A 20,814-nucleotide genomic window follows, 5' to 3' on the forward strand; every position below is an offset into this window, starting at 1 on the left:
TGCACCAGGTAACTGCAGAAACATATACTAACAGTATTCCCTGGTGGTTTATAGATTAGTCTCCTATCGGGCAGACTTTGGCATGCACTGTGCTGGGGTGCTTTCCCCCCAGATACAACAACTTTAACAACAGAGTACATTTTAGTGTGTGAGAGAGCAGGGAGTTAGTTTTGTGTAAATGGTGTAGAACTTCAAATATTACTTGTTGCTGCAGCCAGGTCAAGCTATGAGGCATCATTCTTTCATTCTTTCGCTGGTCCGTAGTACACGTCCTTTGTGAGCGGATATGAGTTGTGCACCGGCTTTGGGTAGAGGAAATCTGGTGTTATCAGGGGGTAGGCAATAATGGAAAGTCAAGTATGTGTATTCCTAGCATTATGAACAACCTGTCATTGGAAGCTACTAAACAAACACACCTTGATGTGTGTGTTAAGAGATCATAGCGCAGATTCTGTTCAACACAAATATGGCTTAATCTTCAGCCTTTATGTGGTACAGCTGAAGTCATCGTCATTTTTTAAAAAATTACGGGGATCAATATTTAGAGTGTGAAATAATCTGGCTCCTGTTTTTGCTTGTTTGTAGAAATGCCAGTCAGAAGCTGATTACTTGGAAATGGGATCACTATGATGGCAAATTTTCTTTATGGTATTCGAAGTGCAATACAGTGGTGCCTCGCAAGACGAAATTAATCCGTTCCGCGAGTCCCTTGCCTGTAGAGCTGGCAGCCTCTCACCCTTTTTCAAACACCCTACCTTGTGGAGGGTTCCCTCAGTCTCCTCTTCCCTCTCCTTGGGAGTCCTCTGGGCAGCTTCTGTCTCTGGTCTCTGAGCTGCCCCCACCCCAAAGAAGAGGTTCCTCCCAAAGGCACCATTCGCCTGCGGAGCTTATAGCCAGGGCTGCTGCAATAAACAGCTGTGCAAGCAGGCACCCCAGGTTGCCACGGTACAGTGGTTGAAAACCACTGCTGTACGGTAAGAAAATTAGACATGCAAAAGGATGAGGTGTTTAGCTTTTTTAACTGTGAAGTGAAACAGGTTTGGAAGCAACAAAAGCTTTTTGTGAACTGTGTGTGTTTGTGGGTGTAGAAGAGCCCTATTTGAAGTTTTCCTCTTAGGTACATAATGTTCTTTATCTCTTAAGGGCTAGAAATTAAAGCTTCTGTAAAATGGACCTTGAGATGCTCTGGGAATATGAATGAAAGACCTTAAATCCTCAGGGCAACATTACAAACAAGAAGGGAAAACTCATAATAACAATTCGTAATAAGTGTAAGGTTTCATAAAAGGCTGTGGGGAACCATTTACTTGCAATCCTCTGCATGCTTATGTAAGACGAAGCCCCATTAGATTCAGTGGGACTTGCTTCTGAGTACTCATAGGATCAGGTTTTTGGGTTAACATGTATACTATACTAACACTACCTTTCAGCCATAAGGGTACTATCAGTAAGAGCTTAAACATTAGGCTTCTCCTCTAAGTTGCCAGAAACGCAGAATGAAAATCCAAAAACAGAAGCTGTGCAGTCTCCAGAAGCTGATTGGACTGAACAACACCCACCGTTTGAATATTATGACAGCAACTATTTGTAGCATGGTTAGTGCTTTGCCTGCTCACCAGTAGGCATTTAGAATCTGAGGGAGCCTTCTAGGAATTTAAAGCACCCTTCCCACTATTATAAAATTGACTATGCCTCTTTCTGTGGTCAGCCTTGTCCTAGCAACACAATGGAAATACAGATGAAAATAATTCTTTTAATGAAGGGTTTGGGGAAATGTCTAGGTATCTCTGTTAATTGTATTTGGATTTCTTTATCTGCCTTAGCTCAAGAATGCAAGGTTTGATTCCGGTACATCTTTATCTCTTTTTATCTACACAACAGGTTAGATTTATCCAAGAGTGGGTGACATGTCCAGAAAAAGTATAGGAATGGGAGATGTTGGGGAATAGAAATACCTTGGCTACAGCACCGGCTGGGTTTGTTTCTCTTTGAGATTTCTTCATCCTTTGATTTGTAATTAATTGTGTAAACCGAATATATTTAGGTTTTTTAGGCTGCCCATTTGGAGGTTTCAGAGAGAGTGCTGTTGGTTCTTAAGCCCTCCATAATGGCTAGCTAAAAATTAAACTTGAGAATGTTAGTTCACTCCTACCCCCCCCCAAAAAAAACCCCAGTCACTGGAAGAAGGGACAACATTCTGCTCTTTTCTTCAAATTTGTGCAGAATAGTTGCATTTTTCACTCACAAGAGAAAGTTAAGAATATCTTGTTGCCCCAACTGCTTTGCTATTCCAGACTGAGTTAAACGTAGCCTTGTATGCCACATGGAAAGCACATCCCTGTGTCAGTAGTCCATGCTTTGCGGCAGAAGTATCACTTAAAGGGCTCTTAATGCCCCCCCCCCGCCCTATCTGGTGCCTGTAGTATCTGCACGTCAGTATAGTTCTCTCCCAGAATATGCAAAGACATTGCAATGCTGCGTGCAGCCTATAGATGAGTGGCCTTCTGCCTACTCAGTAGTCAATCCCATTGAAATAGAATCCTAGGCATGTGTACTTCAAAGCAGTGTTAGAAACTGAGATATGAAAGCTAGGATCTAAACGGCACCTTAAGCATGGTTATGGGTGTAACAGTGTGTAGGCACACTTTTCTTCTAACAAGAATACAAAGTTGAAAATGAATGAACTGCAGCTAAATTATTATGTTCATTTTTTACATGGTCTAGTAGTCCTTCCCCTGACCACCCCCTTGATACTCGTAAGAGCGTCTCTTCTCCAGTCTTCAGAGAGTGGCTGGAAGTGGGGAGGCAGAAAAGGTCCTCCTTTCCTTCCACTGCAGTTTTAAACTGAAATCTTAGGGCGCAGTACTGTGCCCAGAACTCAGAAGCTGACCGTGCTAAAGAAATTCCCTTTTGCAAAGTGCGCCTAGAACAATGGGAGCTTCAAACACTTCTTCAATGTAAATCCCACTGAATTCAGTAGGATGTACTCCCAGGATTGTAGTCCTTTATGCTATAATTGATGTGTGGAGCGTGAACATGGGCTTGTGGTGGTTTGGGGGCAGCCTCAACACAGAAAATGGATTGTTCAAATTGACTTTCTGTTTAAATGTTTTCCAGTAGCAAATAAATAAATGTAGCTTATGATAAATTATGTAAACAGCCCATATGTTTCTGGTGGCATCTTATCCTTTGACAGGAGGCTGTTTTCCGTCTGTTTCCTTGTTCAGTTTGGAGCAACTGGTTGGGGCAGGCATGTTCCTAACACCCCCTGTAGCGCTTGTGTCAGTTCCGAAAATAGAACCAGAGGAACTATTTTGGGAGCGTTGTTTCCCCAAAGGAGGGAGACAGGGAAAGCGATTGGCCAGAAAGTGTTCTTCCCTTCCCTTTTTATCCTGGCTCATTCTATTCAGTAATTCTAAGAACCAACCATAATAACATACTGTATACCTGCTGTGCGTAGATCCAGATTTGAGGAGGTGTTTGTAATAAGAAATACGTAATTCTACATTTGTGTGCTGTTCCTTTGAGTTTGAACGTAAGGCTTAATAATAGGCATGGGTAAACAATTCCATGGGCAGTGAGGGTGGTGTTGGCAGTGCTGCTTTTTAAAAGTAGAATAGTGAGTGGGCTGCATCCTAGAACATAGATATCTGCTTGCTCTTTCTTCCGAGCACAAAGTATTCCTGCTGCTTTGCCTCCATCAGCCCCAGCATTGTGGAAACCTGTGCAGGTTATCATTAAGACGGAAGTTGCTATGGGAAATAGGGTTGGGAGGTGATTGCTTTTCACTGCTCTGTTTTCCATCTATGTCAGGAAATACCTGTATGCTTAGTACTGTGAATGTGCCTGGCACAACAGGATAACATTAATTAAAAAGGGACAAGTCTTTGTCCTAAGTTGCTTACAGTCTAAATTTTAATGAAACTGGGCAGAGATGATAGAGGGAAATAAACAATGGGTGGAAATATTCAGAACTTGCTGATACAACTCTTGGAAAAGTGGTGGTGGTGGTTGTTTTTGCAGCCAACTGGGGGTTGAGGTTCAGGGGTTAGGAGAATGCATATTTGTGACCGAGCTTACTGGTTCTGAATTCTGAACTACCATTGTAATAAACAATTCAGTGATTTTGCATGCTAAATATGCATGTCAGGCTCAGAGAGAGAGAGAAGTATGATTTTAACTGTCTTGATACGGTTGCTTTGAAGAGGTACTAAATAAGTAACCAAAATATGATTTGTGCTTTGCTGCTTATTATTGAATTATATCCAAGAGAGGACCTTTAAACTTTCCGTGGGACTCTATCCCTTCTGGAATCCCTTTGCTCCCACCCCCTTCTGTAATGGCATCCTAGGCCACCTGAAACGTCACTTAAAACACACAAACAAAAGCTTTCAGATACATGGGCATGAATATCACTTCCAATCAGCGCCACGTTTCTAAGCTTAATGGCTTTGTTACCCTTAAAGTCCCACCTTTAGAAATACTTTAAGAATGCTCACATTAATTCTTCTTTTTGTCTCCCTTCTATTCCTGCCCCTTCTCCAGCGTTCCCCTGGTTTGGCATGGATATTGGTGGGACGCTTGTGAAACTGGTCTACTTTGAACCAAAGGACATTACCGCTGAGGAGGAACAGGAGGAGGTGGAAAACCTGAAAAGCATCAGGAAGTACTTGACTTCCAATACAGCCTACGGTAAAACTGGGATTCGAGATGTCCACCTCGAACTGAAAAACTTGACTATGTGTGGGCGGAAAGGGAACCTTCATTTCATCCGTTTTCCAAGCTGTGCTATGCACAGGTTCATACAGATGGGTAGTGAAAAGAACTTCTCAAGCTTGCACACCACGCTTTGTGCCACGGGAGGCGGAGCTTACAAGTTTGAAGAAGACTTTCGAATGGTATGTTTTGTTTGCACAATATCTTGGTTTAAGGAGCTCTTTCCTACCCCTTTCCTGGTGCTGCCAGATCAAATACAGGGTGTGTGTTTGTGTCAGTCAGACCTTAGGATGTCATTGTTTATTTTTGTCACTCCAAGCCAGCAAACCTGCCTTTAAGCTTCAATAAGTGCTAACTGAGGAGAGTAGTTAACTACAAGTGCTAACTACTGTCGGTGTCTCTGGGGGGGAGAGAGAAAGGAGGCACAGGGGTGGCAATATTTGTTATGCCGTGTTAACACATACACCACGCTCAGAATTTTCTCCTTATATTTATTATTTTTATCAGTATTAAGACTAAATGCAGGAAAGCACAGCTTCGACTCAGCATGCCACACAGCCTCACACTGTGTATTGTAGTCGGAGTCTGTCAACAAAGCAAGTTCCTGTTTTTTTGTTAGCAGGCATTGGTGTTCCATTGGGGTCCGGTTGACTGTTCCTTGTTGGTGTTTTTGTGGGCATGGAGGTTGTGCAGCTGCCTCATGATCGGGGAAATGGCTATAGTGTGCTTCTATCTGCAGCTTTGTACACAATCAGATTATGGGGAGTAACTGAATGCATTTTGCAGGTATTCCTCAATATGTGGTTGCTGTATGTATGTAAAAGATGTGAGGGCAGGACCGATAGGTTACCACTGAATTATAGGATTACACACCCATGCTTTTTAAGGAAAACTGGCCACTTGAATGAGTGGTTAAGAGAGAGCTCAGTGAACTGGTTTTCTGAATCACTTCAAGAAACCATACATAACTGATGGTGCTACTTTTTTCCTTTCCTCCAAACATGGCTGCCTGCTCAGGTGAGCCGTACTTGTAGAACTATAGGCATGGCACTTAATTTAAAAGAAAGAAAACAATTCTGGACTGCAGGTTGACTTTTAAAAAAAAGTTTCTGATTTAAATAGCTGTATGGAGATCTTGTACTGGGAGCTCTGGTATTTTCTGAAGATTAGCAGGAGTTGCAGATCCATAAATTTTGCAGAACTTTCTTTTCTGGCTGCTTCCAAAACTTTGCCTGAAGTCAGGAAGTCCTCTAAAAAGATGCCCAAACCCCCAATGTAATTTTTCTTTTGAGTGATACCAGCTGCTCCCATAGGCACAGTAATTACCGTATTTTTCGCTCTATAGGACACACCCGACCATAGGACGCACCCTGTTTTAGAGGGGGAGAACAAGAAAAAAATAATTTCCCTCTCTCTGCTCAGCGCCCCTTCAGCGAAGTGGCAGGAGAAATGGAGCCCCTTCCTTTTCTCCTCCCACTTCGCTGAAGGGGCGCTGCGTAGCTCTCCCTCTCTGCTGAAGCCAGGAGAGTATTGCTTTCCCGGCTTCAGCAAAAGGAACCCAAAGCCTTTGGAGCGCAGCGCGAGTTCCCGCTGTGCTCCAAAGGCTTCAGGTGGCTATCCCTGAAGCCTGGAGAGCAAGAGGGGTCTGTGTGCACCGACCCCTCTCGCTCTCCAGGCTTCAGCGAAAGCAACGCGAAGCCTCCGGAGTGCGGAGGGAGTGCTCTCTCTGCGCTTCAGAGGCTTCGTGTTGCTATCGCTGAAGCCAAGGAGCCTGCATTCGCTCCATAGGACGCACACACATTTCCCCTTAATTTTTGGAGGGGAAAATGTGTGTGTCCTATAGAGAGAAAAATATGGTACTTCCTTGGCCAGCTTTTCTTATTTAAAAGTACAAGAGAAGCATTTGTTTTTCAAAATCACACAACCCCTGAACAGATTCCACTAAGAATTCAGGCAGGTCTGTGTCAACTTACAATTCTCAGAATGTTTACGGTGTTTGCTGCTGTCCTGAGGCAATGGGTGAGGCAAGGTAAGTAAGATGATACTCTTTCTGTATTGCTTTCTGTGGGTGAGCATGCTGCTGAGGATTATGTAACACATGCACACACGTTCTTTTGTTTTTCACCTTATGGCACCTTAATTCTAGAAGAGAGGTGGGAACAATTATTCTCTGCCGATTTTTGAAATGTCAGTTAAAACCCCCACCCAACACAATTTTCAGAGCATGCATTATACGCAAACAACTGATGTTCCACAGCTATGGGTTTCAGATTGTACGTTTCACTAACGAATGGATACCTCCAGGGAAGGGATGGTAACAGAGCTGTTTCAACACTGTAACAGAAGCAGCTGATATTTCCAGTCCTGTGATGGACTACAGTTTCAGTTATACACCCTTCATTCATTATGCAAAACTCAATTATATTGCCTGTGTGGTTGTAGAGGGTTGACTAAGAAAACAGACCAGTTCTTGGTACGTGTGTGTGTGTTTTTGTTTTCATGGTAAAAACTAGTCCTCTTTCCCTACCACCCACAACTATAATGACTAATGGGAACTTCAGTGCAGAGGTGGATTTTTAATTAGGCTCGACTTTTGTGTGGTGTTTTATATTCAACTGCACAGTTTTATATTCAACTGAGGGATTGGCAACCGTTGGCCAGGGAGCTCAAACCCAGGGTAATTCAGTGGAGTATTTGCTCTTCACTGTGTGCATCTCACGGCTGCAGATTTGGTACCTGAGTAAAGTAAGTGGGGATCAGCACCAGAGGTGTGCAAGGGAGAGAGCATATCCCCAGGCTGTTGGTATTCACACTGGAGCAGAGGTTTTCAACCTTTTTGAGCCTACGGCTTCCTTGACCAACTGCATTCTTTCTGCAGCTCCTCTGTGGGGAAACATGCTGCAAGCCTCAGAAACCCAGTTATGTCACCGTTTGCCTATAGAGCTGGCAGCTATATGGCACACGGTTCGAAAACCTCTGCACTAGAGAGAAGGCCTTTTTTTCTGTGCGGCAGTGGACAAAGGCCATGTTGCCTGTCCCTCAAATGTGAAAGGTCACGTTTGTTTTAAAGTTGCTGTTAGGCTGGACTTTGCTGCATAGCTGGATTCTGGCTTTATAATTGCACTTTAAAGCTGGCAACATACATTGTTATGGGAAATGAAAATGTTTGAGGGCAATATTGCTTCTCATAAGTTACAAAAGCGTTTTGTTTGACTTATCTCTTGGAAAACAGGTTGTGTAGGCTTTGGGGACAATATTAAAAACCTATTTGATTTCAGGTGAAAGTGGGATGGGTAGATCCTTCTTTCGAAACCACTTAAGATTTCCTTTAAAAAACCCAGCAACTATGGTCTGTATCGCAGTGTCTTCAAGGAGCGAAAAACAACAACCCCCAAACCTTGAAATGCACAACATGGCTTGACCTTGTGATGTGCTTGTTTTCATGCTGATGGCCAACCTGCTTGCTTGATTATGAACTTCCTGTGCAAATACTTCTTAATGACCTGTTGTGCAACTCAAACAGTACAAAGTACTTCAGCAGGGCCTTTTGACTCTTCCATTAGGTTTCTTAACACTGTATCAACGAGTGTTCATTTATTAACTTCTCTTCCAGATTGCTGACCTCCAGCTTCATAAGCTAGATGAGTTGGACTGCTTGATCCAGGGCCTGCTCTATGTGGATTCTGTCGGTTTCAACGGCCACCCAGAGTGCTATTATTTTGAAAACCCCGCAGATCCTGAACGGTGTCAGAAAAAGCCTTACTGCCTTGATAATCCTTTTCCTATGTTGCTGGTTAACATAGGCTCCGGGGTCAGCATCTTAGCTGTGTATTCCAAGGACAACTATAAGAGAGTTACGGGGACCAGGTGAATATACTATCTGCAGGAAACAGCTCTTGCTAAAAGAAAATACCAACCTGTCTAGATTGGAGGTTCTGAATTGTTTTATTATTTTTACAGAGGGCCTCCTGAAGTCAGGTTAATGCTATCTAAACCTCCTCAAGCATATGTGAGGCAGAAAAATAAATAAAATGCCCCTGAGCTGAGGCTTCAGAGCTAAGAGACACCATGGCGCAGCCTGTGATTTGAACCCACCTTCTTCCTTAGAGCTACTGAACCACACTGTATGGATCTGAGACAAAAGCAGACTTCCCCACTTAATTCCACAGGACTATTAGCCAACATGTTTGAGCAGAATGTTCTTAAGAGATCTGCAACTTTTTGCAGATGTGATATCAACAACTTACTGCTTTAGCTTAGCTTGAAAATCAGATTCTTGATAAGTATTATCCTCACACAGGGTGTCTACACAGGCATTTTCTTCTAGAAATTAGGTACTGCTCCTATCTTCCTTCCTGCAAGTCTGACAATAGATTGATTCACACAGAACGATAAGGCATGGTCAGTGGCTTATCAGGATTTGAACAGGATGCTGGTGTCAACTAATTGATCCTTCCTGCTTCGCTCCTCCCCTGGTACCAGCAATAAGCTGTGAAACACAGCTTCTCATTGTGGTTTCTCTTTAAATCACTGTTGATTGCCAACATGAAGCTATGACTTCTTGTTGGCTTTCTGATCATGTTTTTGGGGGGCCGGTGGGAGACACAATCCCAGATTTCGACATAGTGACAAACCAAGGCTTTATAGCTTGTTACTCCTGCTCTGACCAGGGGAGCCATGTCTGATTACGTTTGAACAGACCACAGTCTTCAGATTACAACCAGATGCATCATACCTTAAGCTATCAAGATCCAGTTCCTCCACCACCCTTTAACCAGTGCATCATAGCAAAGTTTCAGTTTGAGGGGCTTTATTGAAGAAAGGAATTTGAAGCTTGCCTAGAGAACAGGCTATTTAGGAATCCAGACGGTTGTTACTAACAATTATTATTTATTAAACTTGTTAGTTGCTTTGAAAAAACCCAAACAAAAGTAACTCAAAGTGACTTACAACAATAAACAAATAACACATATACAGCAAAACCAGCATAAAACAAAACAGGAAAATTTGCAAGTTGGCTGAAATGAGTCTTCTCTTCCTCCTAGTCTTGGTGGTGGTACATTCCTGGGCCTATGTTGTTTGCTGACTGGCTGTGAGACTTTTGAAGAAGCTCTGGAAATGGCAGCTAAAGGGGACAGCACCAATGTTGATAAGCTGGTGAAGGATATTTATGGAGGAGACTATGAACGGTTTGGTCTTCAGGGATCTGCTGTAGCATCAAGGTAAATATCAACTGGTCACATATAAATGAGTTATTGCAGATGATTGGAGATTACTTAGATTGGGGTTTCCCAAACTTTGCTCTCCAGCTGTTTTTTGATTGCAACGCCCATCATCCCTGACCACTGGTTCCGCTAGCAAGGGATAATGGGAGTTGTAGTCCAAAAACAGCTGGAGAGCCAAGTTTGGGAAATCTGGATTTAGATATTGAGAGCCTAACAACATGTTGCATGCAACCAAACCCGAGTAGGTAGCTATTTTGTTCTTCAGGAAAAACTGCTTCAGGAGGGACAGTTAGGAGTAGAAAGAAGTGTGTGTGTTTTAGGAGTAGAAAGAAGTGTGTGTGTTTTCCTTACCTGTTGCTTTTCTGTTCCAAATTGTCCCTGCTAAGCTTTTTTCCTGCACATTTGAAATACCACGGGGGGGGGGGCAGATCACGGGGGGTTAATTTGGAGTGGATAAGAGGTTTTGTGGAAAAGGTTTTGCATGCGTTCTGCATCAAATTGGACCCTCCCGAAACAGTTTTCCTGAAAATAAAGTTTGGTTGCCTGTGTTTGTATTTAAAATTATAGCTGGGCCTCCATGTGTAATGCTTATGTGGGTATAATTATGTGTACTGCTTAGGACCCTAGTTTGATTAATTTCAGCTTACTTGTATCATATTGCTTTGCTTTCAGGATGCGTTGCTTGTACATTAATCTTGCCTTGAAAGGAATTTTTTTACTTCCGTAATATCCAACAGCTTCTCTGTGTATTTCATACCAAAATTAATAGCCTTTAAAGCAGGGGTGGCAAACTTCCACCTGCCCCCATGTGTGATGACAGGTGTGGCGCAGATAGAGAGGCGGTTGGATTGGCTGATTGACTGTGTTCCTCATGGGGAAATTGATCATGCAGTGGATCACTGCAGAAAACAGGGTTGCACTTACCGTCTGTCAGCTGAGAGGCGAGGAGTTCAGCCCTACTGAATTGGCTGCATGACTTGAGTTCTCCATGTGAAATGCGCTCGTGCGCTGATACCTGCAGAAAGCACCTATGTCAGCCGTTTGCTGAGTGTAGGGCTGTCAGAGGCCCTTGCACCATGGTTCCCAAGTACCTGACAACCTGCTGACTGTCAGGCAGTTGGGAAGTGCTGCACAAGTGATGTTGTCAGGTGAGCAGGACAACCCATGCCAGCCATATGATGTAAACTTGTCTGCTTACCTGTCAAAGTTTGCCCGCAGACGTTGCAAGACTATATCTGTATCTGAAGAAGTGTGCATGCACACGAAAGCTCATACCAAGAACTAACTTAGTTGGTCTTTAAGGTGCTACTGGAAGGATTTTTTTTATTTTGACTATGGCAGACCAACACGGCTACCTATCTGTTGCAAGACTATGTTATTTAGGAGAATTGCTTACTACTAAGTATCCACAATGTTTTAAAAAATGGTAAAAGCTTTCAATATGAAATGCAGCAATTTTGTAAGAGGGTGGTGCTAGCACACTAAAGTTAGTTGACGTCCTCTGTGTCTGTGTGCATGTCTTGCATCCTGCAATGGTGACGCATGTTTGTCCCGGGCAAACTACTGAAAAACGTATTTTTTAGAAACCTTGGCCTTTCTGAAAAATGTAAGAAAGATCATATCCTCTAGTATTATCACACAGCTTCGGCAACATGATGAGCAAAGAAAAGCGAGATTCCATCAGTAAAGAGGACCTAGCAAGAGCGACCTTAGTTACCATCACCAATAACATTGGCTCCATCGCTCGGATGTGTGCTCTGAATGAGGTAAGAACATGCTGATTGGCAAGCTTTTGAAAGCTGCTGTTGTGCTACTGCCTTACTTTGATCTCTGGTTTTGCATTAGTTAAATACCGAAGGACATTTTTTTGCAGTGCACACCATGCTCTCATGTGAAGCTTTGACAGAACGATCCACAGAGTTTTCTTTTCAATGGCTAAAACGAACAGAATCACAGTGCCTCTTCATTCATACAACAGTGCTTGACGTCTCCTGGCGAATTCTTATAGTTGAGCACCAGCAATGGAATCCCACCTCTGGCAAAGCCTGCTTCTCAGCTTTGTCCTTTTAGATCACCAATATTAACAGTGTAACCATGTGAACTGATGTGGTGGTGAATGAGGCTGGTAGTGAATACTACTTTGTACTCTGATAGGTCCTTTGTGTGAAATTCTTCCTGAATGCTTGCTGTCAAATTGGTTGTCATTCAGTCAAGCATTCTGGATTTTTTTTATTTCTTTTGGGCTACCGTCTGGAGAAGCCTGTAGCGTCCAGAAACATCTCTGCATTCTTTTTAAGGTCAACCCACAAGAGCTTCCAGTCGTATTCATATGCCTGATGGAACCTGGTTTGATAGTGGTGTTGACTACGGCATGGCACCTTTGAAGGTGTGCATTTGTTAACTTGACACCTGCAAGTTGGCGCCAGTGCAGTGCAGAGCTAGGAAGAGCATCACTGTTCAGCAGTGACGCTCAGTGGTGGCTTTTGGCAAGTCAACACCTGTAGTTGTGAAGCCAATACCTCTTGCCAAGGGCATCCTTCAGCCATTGAAGCAGCTGCTGCTCCAGTGTTTACTTTCTTGTTCTCTACCCATTCCCCCCCCCCTTTGTGTTGTTTCTACTAGACTTATGAGTCTGCGGGCAGGGACAGTCTTATCTATCTATAGTTAACATTTTATGTAAGCTCCATATTTTACTTCCTGTTCATTTAATTGGCTGCGTCACTTGTTGAGGCAGGTAAACTCACAACAATGGAATACTCCGTTGCAAATAATAATAATAATAATAATAATAATAATAATAATTTTTATTATCTATACCCCCCCATCTGACTGGGTTGCCCCAGCCACTCTGGGCTGCTTCCAGCATATACAAAAACATAATAAAACATTAAACAATAAAGCTTCTCAGTACAGGGCTGCCTTCAGGTATCTTCTGAAGGTTGTATAGTTACTTATCTCCTTGACATCTGACGGTCACAGGGTGGGTGCCACTACTAAGAAGGCCCTCTGCCTGGTGCCCTGTAGTTTCGTTTTCTGCAGTAAGGGAGAGAGAGAGAGAAGGAAAAGACACAGGTTCACTGTTTTGACAACAGCCACATGTCTGCCATAACTTTGGGGCATTTGGTGGAGTTGCAGAAGTCTAATATACAACAAAGCCAGCAAATCCAGTACATACAAATCCATTTGTTAATTGCTTCAGTGTTGGCGACTGAGAACGTCCTGAATGATGATAAACCTTTCGTATCGAAGTATTGTTAGAAGCTTCTCGGGGAAACAAGTAGTCTTTCTCTTTGCTTTCAGCTTCTTTACAGTGTTGCCTTGTGGCATGGAGTTCAAGCAGCATTGTACAGGGCTATCAAAGCATAGAGAGTTAGCTGCAGTGAGCAACACAGGGTACATTTAAAATGAAGAGACTGATCGCCACTTGTAGACTGGCATATTTGGTTTTGGAAGAGGATGATGGTGATTTGCTTGTGAAAGCATGAATATCACGAAGGAACTTGTGATACGATACAAATATGAATAGATGGGATTGCACAGATTCAGATAAACTGTTACTATGAAATTGCTATTATTTTGCTATGTTATGAAATTGTTGCTATGTTACTGTTTTGCTATGTTATTATGAAACAGTTCTTGTGGTGATTGTTTGAAATGCATCCCTGTTGCTTTGTTGTAAGCCACTTTGAGCATGACATGTGTGCGGAATAGCGGCATACAAATAAAGGAATGAGTTAATGAATTATATTTGACAGAGAAAAAAATGGATTTTAGGCTTCTGTGCTTGCACCTGCATCCCAGTTGTCTTCTGAACCCAGCAACATTTTTGCTGGATTTCTGGATTTCGTTAATCTATGGCTCATTTCATATGTTCTTCCAAACCATTATTACCACCTTAACAGAGATTTGAACATGGGAAGCTTGCCTAATACAAAGCCAAACTTCTGTACCTCTGTTAGGTGGAAGGCAAGTAGCAAATTGTTCTTTCCTCCCTAAGCTCCCCATTTTTTCTTAAAATGGTTGAGCCATGTACATTTTTACACAGTAAGACAGCTAGCTAAATACATTGTGTTATAGAATCCCTAAGTCATCTTAAAAATGAAGCCTCCATGTTTCTATAAACATTTAGGATTTTTGTTTGTTTGTTTTAAAAAAACATTTCTAGAAGCTTAAGTAGTAAAGGGCATGGACTGTGTCCCAGCAAAGGTTTCACTCAATTCAAGATGGGGGGCCCTAAATGGCCATCACTTAGCTTCAGATTTGGGGATGGAAGCAGCACTAGCCCACTTCACAGGGTACTCGTAAAGATAAAAATGTTCTGTGGAGGTTTCAAAGAGAAGTTCAAAAAAACACCATACAAATGCCAAACTAAGTATTTTCTGATTTTACTGATTGGAATGTCGGGAAAGCACTGAGTTGTCAGGGGAGGCAGACTTCAGATGTGCTTGATTAACACTAGTCCTTATCACATTAGCACCTGAAAGATTTCCAAGCAAAAAATAACTTGCAGTGATTCATAAGAAGAGGCTGGTGCTTATTTAGTCACCCAAGCCCCCAAGGGTGTTAATTGGACTGTCAGTTTGGGACTGAAACTGCACTGTTGGGATTTACACTTTGACCACCCTAAGTAGTGTGAACTTGAACATTTTTTGCTGTCCTGTTCTTTCCAAAGCAGATCAGTCATGCTAAATACTGATGGATGTGTGTATAGGATTGGAGCCTAGAGTGTCTCTCCCTTGCTGTTCTCTTCCTTAGTTTGTTCATCTATCACAGAATACGTATCACAATATGTACGGGTGGGAGAGAAGATGGGATAGTATAGTTTTTTGGTGGCTATCTGGAGGACATTTGGTAGGTTGTGTTATCATGGGGGCTGCTTTACTTAAAAATGTAGTTGCTAAGTGAAAATCGTCCACAACCTCCCTAGGGGGTCCATCCACCTGGTACACAGGCTAAGACCCTACCTGCCCACGGACTGTCTTGCCAGAGTGGTGCATGTTCTAGTTATTTCCCGCTTGGACTACTGCAACGCACTCTACATGGGGCTACCTTTGAAGGTGACCCGGAAACTGCAATTAATCCAGAATCCGGCAGCTAGACTGGTGACTGGGAGTAGCCGCTGAGACCACATAACACCGGTTCTGAGAGATCTGCATTGGCTCCCAGTACGTTTCCGAGCACAATTCAAAGTGTTGGTGCTGACCTTTAAAGCCCTAAACGGCCTCGGTCCTGTATACCTGAAGGAGTGTCTCCACCTCCATCGTTCAGCCCGGGCACTGAGATCCAGCGCCGAGGGCCTTCTGGCGGTTCCCTCATTGCGAGAAGTGAGGCTACAGGGAACCAGACAAAGGGCCTTCTCGGTAGTGGCGCCCGCCCTGTGGAACGCCCTCCCATCAGATGTCAAAGAGATAAACAACTACCTGACATTCAGAGGACATCTTAAGGCAGCCCTGTTCAGGGAAGTTTTTAATATGTAATGCTGTACTGTTTTTAACACTTGATTGGGAGCCGCCCAGAGTGGCTGGGGAAACTCAGCCAGATGGACGGGGTATAAATAATAAATTGTTGTTGTTGTTGTTGTTGTTGTTGTTATCCCACTGTCAAACAAGTCTTGACGGTCTTAATAGTACTACAGTGGTGCCCCGCAAGACGAATGCCTCGCAAGACGGAAAACCTGCTAGACGAAAGGGTTTTCCGTTTTTGAGCTGCTTCGCAAGACGATTTTCCCTATGGGCTTGCTTTGCAAGACGAAAACGTCTTGCAAGTGTTCCAATTTTTTTTGCTCCCCCCCCTTTTTCTAAGCCGCTAATAGCCTTTTAGCCGCTAATCTGCTAAGCCTTTAATAGCCGCTAAGCCTTTAATAGCCGCTAAACCGCTAATAGCGCTAATCCGCTAATAGGGTTGCTTCGCAAGACGAAAAGACCGCTAGACGAAGAGACTCGCGGAACGGATTAATTTCGTCTTGCAAGGCACCACTGTATAGTCAAACCTTGTTCATTCGAAAATGGAGCCATTCGGGAGCTGAGGTTTGACTGTACATAAACTTCATAACATTGCCCTCAAAAATAGCGTTCTAGTTTAAGGAGAAATGTTCCACTGGTGTACAATCCCATTTAAATAAGGTAATCTAGTTTTGATTGTCTTTCTGATGCTTTACTGTTAGGAGACATCTGATGAACGCTGAATGAATATCATAGCTGTGAATTCCATACGTTTTAAGCTAAACATGGCACCCTGTTGAATGTATATATTTTCCTATTATTTGCAGAACATTGAGAGGGTGGTGTTTGTCGGAAACTTCCTGAGAATCAACATGGTCGCTATGAAGGTACTTGCATATGCCATGGACTACTGGTCAAAGGGACAACTCAAAGCTCTCTTTTTGGAACACGAGGTAAAGACTGTTCAAAAGAAATATGTATATATATTTAACTTGCTTGATCTGCTAGTGAAGTCTGCTAGGTTTGAGTTGTGATTGGATTTTCTCCAGTTCCCAAAATGTAAATAGAAAGACCCATTCAAATATAGAGGTGATATCTGCTGTTGTAGTTTATGTGCAGCCAGCCAATGACAATGGAAAAGGAACACTTTTAATTTGGGATAATTGATGGGTCTTAACACAACTGTGCAGGGGTGGGGAAAGGCTGTGAACTGTAGAAGTCCAATACCTAATTAGTATTGAAGCAATGGAATGCAAAAATCAAATCTTTTGTGTTATAGAGTCGAATAGGAGTTTTTGTAATTAGTTTTCATGAATGCAGGTGCTTGGTAGCGATAGATCTGGGAATAGATAGCGATAGATTAACCAGTTTGCTGTAGTGCCCAGGACTATACTATCTTTGCAGTACAGTGGTACCTTGGTTCTCAAATGCCTTGGTTCCCAACCACCGAAAACCTGGAAGTGTTCCTGTTTTCAAACGTTTTTTGGAAGCCAAACGTCCGGTGCAGCTGTCGGCTATTGTTTCCGGGGCGCCTGCACCAATCAGAAGCCGTGCCTTGGTTTTTTAACATTTCGAAGTCAAACGGACTTCCAGAACAGATTAAGTTCAAGAACCACGGTACCACTGTAGTTAGTTTAAGCAACCCAGCTTGGGTTACTTTGGTATCAGGAGCTACGGCTTTTACTTTCGCTGAATCTGATTTGTCACGTCATCCAGACAAACCCTGTGGTTGCCATTAGCTATTGTTATTTTCAAACAAGTCAACTTCATATCATAGTTAGAGAAGCGGGCTTGTTTAAACTAACAGTTGTTAAGATTAACCACAGAGTCTCAACTAAGCAGACAGCTTCTAAATGCCTCCTAGACAGGTGGAAGAGAAAGGGCAAGCCTAAGGCTTGCTGAAGCTCATTCCTGCTCTTTGATTTTGTGCTAAATTATGGTTTAGCATGACATGTAAACACAGCGCTCTCTCTCTCTTTATGTGTGTGTGTGTGTGTGTGTGCGCGCGCGCGTGCGTGCGCGCGCGCGCCCCACTTGAAGGCTGTTTTAATTCATTCAGAGGGGATGCTGTCTTCACTGGGTGAACCATTTGGATGTAACAGCTCCTTCCTCTCCACATAACCCTTTCTGGCTCTTTCCAACACTGTGGAGAAAACTGCTTTACTCACATGGTGAAATGGTGCAAACAATTCAGCACATAGTTAAGGTTCTCATGCTCTGTTAAAGTAGTTTCCAAATGGCACCTGTAATGCATAAGAAGCTGAGCCATGTCCCCCCCCCCCATTTAACCAATTGAGAGTAGAATGATAAAGCTATAAGAAACTGTGAAATCTCCCTTAGGGCCTGTTTCCATACCACACCATACTGGCAAGCTTAGATGTCCTTGTGACTCTTATAGCACACTTATAGAAGTCTCTATCCACATCCTCAGGTGTAGGGACTTGTACAGCAACCCAGTGCCTTACTTACAGCTTAGTGCAAGTAAAATACAGGCAAGGAAATTACCTGTTTATGTTACGATGGCTCTCTTCCAAGGGTCCAAACATTTCTTCCACTGGAAGAAGTTCCAAATGACATCCATTGACATATGCACGCAAACAAAATCAGTTCTGGCTTTTGTGTAAAAGCCTCACGCCCAGTGTATTTGTACAAAATGTGGAATATTTATGTCATCTTTTACTGGGCCCAACTACTTTTAAGCGTTCAGAACTTCTGAGAACAGCTCTACTGAATAGACAATATGCTTGCTTGCTGCTCCCAGCATTCACTTGAATTTCCAGTAGAATTGGCCCTGGCTGGTATGGATTCCTTCCTTTGCTCTCAAACAGCACTGTATTTTGTTTTGCAGTACCTGCTTGTCTGATGTTTCAGATGTTTTCAGACTTGCACCTTTGTTTAAAGAGAGAGAGAGAGAGAGAGAGAGAGAGAGCATTTGTTTTATGTTGTGCTGAACTCATTGACTCTGTGACAATTGGTTTGAGCTCAAATAACATTACGTACTAACTCCTTCCTCTCCTTTCAATAACTTTGAAGGGTTATTTCGGTGCTGTTGGGGCCCTTCTGGAATTGCTTAAAATGACAGATGATCAATGATGAAGCCTCCAGGAGCCCAATGCCTGTAGAAGCTGCTACAAGACGGACAGCTGCTAGGAGGATGGAAAGAAGCCATGATGGACACTCGTACCTGCTGGATTTGTAAATAATAATTTAAACTCCTTTTAGCTGATCTTTTAACTTTAGGGTTGGACATTAGCTTCAGAATTCGTACCAGGAATCTAAAAGAAAAAAGAGGCATTTTTAACTGTATAAAACATTTTTTTAAGACAAAAAAATGTGCAATGTGGCCAAACATGGCAGATTTTTATGGATCGTATCTAAAAAGTGGATACTGTGTGGGAAATGGACCTAAGATATGTGACGACACTGGTTTTATTTTATTATTTTTCTTCTGGGGTTTACTGACCTAGTGTGATATAATTATTCTTTTAGTAATTGCTCTAGGAGATTTTTTTTATTAAATCTTTCATGACGTTTCATGATTGCTGTTGGTTTCAGGTGAAACCGCAAAACTAGTATATAGTGTGAGCAGTAAAGTAATGAATCTTGTTGCCTTCATTTTTATTATTATTATTATTAAACCGTGTTTCCATCTTCCCCAAACTTTCTTTGACTGCCCATGCTGTCATCAAATCCACCAAAAATAGGAAGAAGACTTCAACCTTTCCTTTCAGAAACTCGCGCACAATGAGTTATCTATTCCTTGTAGCACCGGAAATCCTTATTTGTGGTACGCTGAACTGGGGAAAAAAAAAGATTATTGGGCCATGGGCAGGGGGAGGGCTAGTTCTCAGTCTGCAGATGACGTGGTAGACCTGTATTCTTACATACCTGAATGCACCTGCATGCAAAGAAAACATATCTCTTCCCCTCTCATGCCAGCATTCTACATGCAGATGTATTTTTCTTCTTTTTTCTTATGGAGAAGCATTCAATCCTGTGAACCCCCACCTGAAATCTGAAAATGGTACAATCCAGCAAGTTTAACCACCTCCTCTGCTGTTTGTGAGAACTGGGCCTTACTTAAAATACATTTTTAGTATGCTGAAAAGTTCTTCGGCTGTTACAAGATGAATACCATGCCATATATCTGACACTTTTAAAAATGTCAAATGTGTCAGACCACATGTTGAGTATTAATGTATACTATTTCTTAGAAGTTCTTATTGATATTTACCACAAGGAACAAATGATGTAGTGGTATAAAATGTTCAAATTTAAAATGTTTGAGTAAATTAACTACATGCCCTGGCTGATCAACTACAAAAATTATGGACCTAGCAAAGAACAGATTAATTTCCTAAGTTCCTTTCTACCTTGTTGATTCACATTGGAAAGACGGTTCTGTTTTTGCAAAATGTAAAATGTCCGTCACGTGGTGGCGGGAGATGACAGCATTAGCTTTAAGGAGCAAACGTTTTCTCTAATAAATTTGAATTATTTGTTTGGAATACAGTATTTGATTTCTTTACCTTGAAACCTTTAATAAATTAACACTAACTGTTCACTTACCTGGCTGAAATAAAAATAATCCATTACTGTTGTGATGGCTTTGAATGCATCCGTGGCCTCCTTTTCATTTAAGAGCTTTACAGTCCTGCTTTTCTTTTTAGGTTTTCATTACAGGTGCTTATTTGTTGAATTGTTTAAAAAAATGCAGAAGGGGAAAAAAGAAAGCCAGCTGAACACAACACCCAAAGGTGGACAATCCAGTTCCGCACCTAAATCCCTGCCATTATACCTAAAATACTGGATTTAACATTTGTGGGCGGAGTTATAAAGTAGCATTTAGGAACACCTACATACATTACAATAGGTATATGGACAGGATGAGCAGCAGCATCGAATACTCTTTTCAGGGTGAGGGAGGCATTTAGAGGCTCAACAAATATATGAATTTAGATACAGTACTTTACATGTTGTCTACCAAGCAACTCTGGAGCTGAGTATATATGTCCGGCAAACCCTGACAGAACAATGCAAAAAGCAGCAGGAAGTTTAGGCGATGCAGAGAAAGTAATTTACTCTTGTCTTTTGGTGACACCCACCCCCAGTCAGAAAATGCCTCTTGTGTTCTCTCATGGAAGCCTCTTCAAATGCAGTACAGTGGTACCTCAGGTTAAGAACTTAATTTGTTCCGGAGATCCGTTCTTAACCTGAAACTGTTCTTAACTTGAAGCACCACTTTAGCTAATGGGGCCTCCTGCTGCCGCCACACGATTTCTGTTCTTATCATGAAGCAAAGTTCTTAACTAGAGGTACTATTTCTGGGTTAGCGGAGTCTGTAACCTGAAGCGTCTGTAACCTCAGGTACCACTGTCTTGTTAGCCAGATCTCTTTCTTGCATGCTTTAATTCTTCCAGTAGAGGGCATTG

The 20,814-nt window shown here is 42.4% G+C and overlaps 1 protein-coding gene across 3 annotated transcripts in view; it reads left to right on the plus strand.

Moving 5' to 3' along the window:
* The window catches only part of PANK1 (pantothenate kinase 1), a 31,391-nt gene extending 11,391 nt beyond the window's left edge, over positions 1-20,000 (plus strand). For 2 of the 3 annotated variants that reach the window (XM_081189708.1, XM_081189709.1), the window contains exons 2-7: positions 4,546-4,898; positions 8,330-8,583; positions 9,762-9,938; positions 11,584-11,707; positions 16,210-16,335; positions 18,416-20,000. In XM_081189708.1, coding sequence (XP_081045834.1) covers positions 4,546-4,898; positions 8,330-8,583; positions 9,762-9,938; positions 11,584-11,707; positions 16,210-16,335; positions 18,416-18,475 — 1,094 coding nt within the window. In that variant the 3' untranslated portion in view covers positions 18,476-20,000. Of the gene's footprint in view, positions 1-4,545; positions 4,899-8,329; positions 8,584-9,761; positions 9,939-11,570; positions 11,708-16,209; positions 16,336-18,415 lie in introns of those variants that run through there. The other variant, XR_014006988.1, reaches the window with a different exon arrangement.
* The last annotated feature ends 814 nt before the right edge of the window (positions 20,001-20,814 follow it).

Source organism: Podarcis bocagei (genome assembly GCF_964188305.1).
Source record: "Podarcis bocagei genome assembly, chromosome: 4".
In the NCBI taxonomy this organism is placed as follows: domain Eukaryota; kingdom Metazoa; phylum Chordata; class Lepidosauria; order Squamata; family Lacertidae; genus Podarcis; species Podarcis bocagei.